The sequence below is a fragment of the Verticillium alfalfae genome, genomic scaffold (genome assembly GCF_000150825.1).
Source record: "Verticillium alfalfae VaMs.102 supercont1.9 genomic scaffold, whole genome shotgun sequence".
NCBI lineage: Eukaryota > Fungi > Ascomycota > Sordariomycetes > Glomerellales > Plectosphaerellaceae > Verticillium > Verticillium alfalfae.
In genome coordinates this window covers 1,145,571-1,149,924 of record NW_003315030.1, presented here as the reverse complement: position 1 = coordinate 1,149,924, position 4,354 = coordinate 1,145,571, and the positions used below count along the sequence as shown (strand labels likewise).

The 4,354-nt window shown below is 56.3% G+C and overlaps 2 protein-coding genes across 2 annotated transcripts in view; both read left to right on the top strand.

Moving 5' to 3' along the window:
• Nucleotides 1-2,108: 2,108 nt before the first annotated feature.
• On the top strand, nt 2,109-3,073 carry VDBG_07303 (NRS/ER; the record flags this gene model as incomplete). The annotated part of the gene is made up of 2 exons (XM_003002686.1): nt 2,109-2,570; nt 2,624-3,073. The coding sequence occupies 2 exons, from the start codon at nt 2,109-2,111 to the stop codon at nt 3,071-3,073; spliced, it is 912 nt and encodes a 303-aa protein (XP_003002732.1).
• Nucleotides 3,074-3,925: 852 nt separating this feature from the next.
• Nucleotides 3,926-4,354, top strand: part of VDBG_07302 (CAJ1) — a gene marked incomplete at both ends in the record, with an annotated part of 1,793 nt that continues 1,364 nt past the window's right edge. Inside the window, 2 exons of the mRNA XM_003002685.1 lie at nt 3,926-4,031; nt 4,104-4,288. Coding sequence (XP_003002731.1) covers nt 3,926-4,031; nt 4,104-4,288 — 291 coding nt within the window. The remainder of the gene's footprint in view (nt 4,032-4,103; nt 4,289-4,354) is intronic.

The following is a 4,354-nucleotide window of genomic DNA, read 5'->3' as shown; positions in this document are numbered from 1 at the left end:
GTGAGGAGGTGGCAGGTTAGGAGAACACCCAAGATGGATGGATGGAAGAATTCACAACCATTTGGGGCTTGGGGAGATTGAGGAGAAGGGGGCAGAAGCGTTTCTCCACCGGGCTTTCTTCACTTGCTCTAGGCACCCCCCACGGCCTCTGGGGGTGTTCGTGGGTAGTGGGTAGAGCAAGTTGCCCTGACCAAAATGGCGGGACCCTTGGACCAGAAAGGGCAAGATGACTGGCTGGTGCCTCCTTGAATCTGGAGAAAGGTATGTGAGGTAGGTAGTCAGCATGCTATTACGACGCCCCGTGTGGCCGCACACTGATGCTCAGAGGGGCGTGAATCTCCCAAGCGAGCCAATTGGCCACTATGATTGCTTGGCCCAGCTCCAGAGCACTGCACACTGGTCCACGCTACACTTGGTGCTTGCCAGTGACAGGTGCCTGCCACACACAAACCGCGTGCGACTTTACACCGACCGCCCGAAAGCCCAGCCAGTGTGCGCGGTGCCGAGTCGGCGTTCCGTGGGGGGCCTTGGAATGGCTCAGTATTGATCAAGCAACAGTTGCCGACGCGGTGCCGATGGATGAGACCGGTCTTGAAGGACATGGCCGACGGCGCCACCGAAGGGCGGCCCGAATGAATTGCAAATCGTCTTTTAAGCTGATTGCGCCTTGGTTTGCAGGCTTGAACCCATCACATTTCTGACATCGGCTTGTCTCTGTGTTCGTCGCGCCACCAGACGAGTACAGGCTTGCGTGGTTCATGTCGTGACCATCCAAACACGCTGTCTGCTCCAGCCGGCATTGTGTACTATGAATTTCGACACCACAGGCTAGTCTTTGCGAATATAGTGTCCGCGTGCCCTATGCGATTCATACTTCATCAACGAATGCCTCAAATATTTGTCGTCAACTCACCCATTGCGTCTCTCCATGCCGGTAGCCACCAGAACAGTCTCGAACGCAGAAGCCTGTACGATCTGTCCCAGCTTCGGCAAAGTCTCCTTCATCAGGCCACGTGAGCAACTCGTATCTCTCGAGCATGATCATCTGCGGCTGTTAGGCGGGCTTCATTAATGTACATTAGCAGTGATCCAAGCGACCGCGCCCATGCACCTCGCCCCGATAAGCCAGTCGACAGGCGGATGCTGGTCAGCCAACCCCTCGAAGCACCATGTAGGTATTGTTGCACTCGAGCGGTTTTGATCTGGTCGGCGCACACGGGCCCAAGAGGTATGACTCGGCTGTACCCCAAACGGCCGCAGTGGTGGTTGGTTTCGAAATGGCGGCTCATTCTCAAAGGTTACGCTCGACCCCGCAAGCTCACCGCCGCGTGGCCGTTGAGACGCGTTGCCATTAATACGACATTGGGAAAGCCAGAGAGGGCAGGCAAAGATGATTCAATGGAGACGAGACTTCCTCGATCAATGTGATTCCTCCCAATACATTTGGCGTGCCTCCATGACGAAAGGCAACATTGTCATGGCGGACCCTCGAGCTCTGACCAACATGTGAGAGCTCTACATGGTGGGGGGGGGCTCCAAACGAGAGGGGATGTGGGAGCATGTTTGGGATGGGAACAAAGGACATGAGTTGAAGCTCCTCCAGCTTGCATCCCCTCGTGCCATTTGCCGCGCAAATGTCGCTCCAAATGCGAGACGAGACGAGGCGATTAAGCTTCAGATGGAACAGCAATTAGTGAACGTTGTGCGACCATCGTTCCCCGGTCTTCCGTTCAAGGTTCAACACGCTTTGCCTGACATTGGTCTGAGCCCAGCGCTTCGTCGCAGTCGCAGTCGCAGTTGGACCCCTCCCCTTGCCTCGTTCCTGCCACGAGACACTACGTCTTCACTCTATCCCTTCCTTCCTGATCACTTTCTTTTTCTTCTGCTTCCATCGATTCTGGCTCTTCTTCTCATTCTGAACAAAAACACTCATCGCATCTCCAGCGTTTCCTGTCCCCAATTGCATCTAGCCTACGGATCCCGTGCCTCTCCCGTGCCTGTGATCGACAACAGCATCCCGTTCGACCCCACATTGGCATCCATCGTGGAACATCATCGTTCACTCGCTCAGCATACCCTCAGCGGTCACCATGTCAGTTACGAACGGCATGAATGGCACAAACGGTGCGAGCAGCGGCTCTTCGGGCCCCAATCGCTTCCTCATCTGGGGCGGCGAGGGCTGGGTAGCCGGCCACCTCAAGAGTCTTCTTGAGGCCGCTGGGAAGGAGGTTCACACAACCACTGTTCGCATGGAGAACCGCGAGGGCGTCCTCGCCGAGCTCGACCGGATCAGACCAACCCACGTACTCAACGCTGCAGGTTGCACAGGCCGGCCCAATGTCGACTGGTGCGAGGACAACAAGGAGGCCACGATGCGATCCAATGTCATCGGCACCCTCAACCTTGCCGACGCCTGTTTCCTCAAGGGCATCCACTGTACCGTCTTTGCGACTGGCTGCATCTACCAGTATGATGACGCTCATCCTATTGGCGGGCCCGGCTACCTCGAGACGGATGCCGCCAATTTCAAGGGCAGCTTTTACTCCGACACCAAGGGCCATGTCGAGGAGGTCAGCCTTTCTGGCCGTCGCGCCCAAATCTGTCAAAAGCTAACTCGGGCCAGATCTTGAAACACTACACCAACTGCCTCATCCTGCGTCTGCGCATGCCCGTCAGCGACGACTTGCACTCGCGCAACTTTGTCACCAAGATCAGCAAGTATGATCGGGTCGTGGATATTCCCAACAGCAACACGATCCTCTACGATCTCTTGCCGGCCTCGATCCTCATGGCGGAGCACAAGGACACGGGCGTTTTCAACTTTACCAACCCAGGCGCCATCTCCCACAACGAGGTACTCAGCCTGTTCAAGGAGATTGTGCGGCCTGATTTTACCTGGAAGAACTTCTCGCTCGAGGAACAAGCCAAGGTTATCAAGGCCGGGCGCAGTAACTGCAAGCTCGACACGACCAAGCTCGTCAGCAAGCTGAAGGAGTACGGGTACGAGGTGCCCGAGGTGCACGATGCGTATAGGAACTGTTTCCAGCGGATGAAGGCTGCTGGTGTTAATTGAGATGTCGACCATGATGCGGAAATACGTAAGGGGTGTCTAAGCATGTTGTTGGCAGGCGTTCAGGTTCGTAACTGTGAGTAATATTCTGAGGTACCGCGTGTAGTCGCATCCTGGGAAGACGCATCCACAGCTCGATGTCGAGGGGAGTTGCAGAGGCAGACCTTTCGTAGGCCAAGTAGTGAAATGCCATGAATATCGACGTCCTGGTTTCGATGCCTCACTATCACTATTCTACCGGAGCGCCCGAGACAACGAGTCACCAGGCGATCCTGGGCAAATGTCATGGTGTGGTGGAAGCAATGAAAAAAAAAGACAGCAACGTCATCAGCCCCTCCAAGCCGCGGTACACGTAATGCGCTTTCCGAACGGCCCCCGAAAATGGACAAGGTTGTCTGGCGGACCATGGGGACAACGGTGGCCACCTAGACACTAAGACTAGGTACCGGTACTGCCTGTGGTGATCCAAGGCAGAGCCGCCAGTGCCACTGCCAGTGCCACTGGATGAGTTGGCGGCACGTTTTTTTGGGCTGACCGACGACGTAATTTGGCGGGGCTTCGCGAAAAGGCTGGCCCCCAAGCACCAGCAACCCAGGAGGTACGTACCACTTGCCCGCCATCAACCGGGTGAGGGAACCAACCTACCTCACCTTCAGGCACCGGATTTCCATGTGCTTTTCACTTGGCCATCTGACCTTGACAAAACAACGACCGCAACTTCGATCACCTTCTCCTACTCTTCCCATATCGCCAGATCGCCTTTGCTACGAATAGCAACCCATCCCTGCCCTCTTCAGTGAGACATCCGACCCCCCGATACCCCCCTCCGAATAATCTCTCCTACCCACCGCCATCATGGTTGCGGACACCGCATACTACGACACCTTGGGTGTTCAACCCACGGCTTCCGAGCTCGAGATCAAGAAGGCCTACCGCAAGCTGGCCATCGTCCACCACCCAGGTGCGTTTTCTCCCGCCGTCCCCCGTGGCGTCATCAGACGGAGAACGAGACACTGCTGACACCCCCGCCCAGACAAGAACCCCAACGACCCCTCCGCACATGAAAAGTTCCAGGAGATCGGCGAGGCCTACCAGGTCCTTTCCGATAAAGACCTACGGGCCGCTTACGACAAGTTTGGCAAGGACCACGCCAAGCCCAGCGAGGGTTTTGCCGACCCCGCCGAGTTCTTCACCTCCATCTTTGGCGGCGATGCCTTTGTCGACTGGATCGGCGAGATCAGCCTCATGAGGACCTGACCGCCACCATGGACATCACCATGCAAG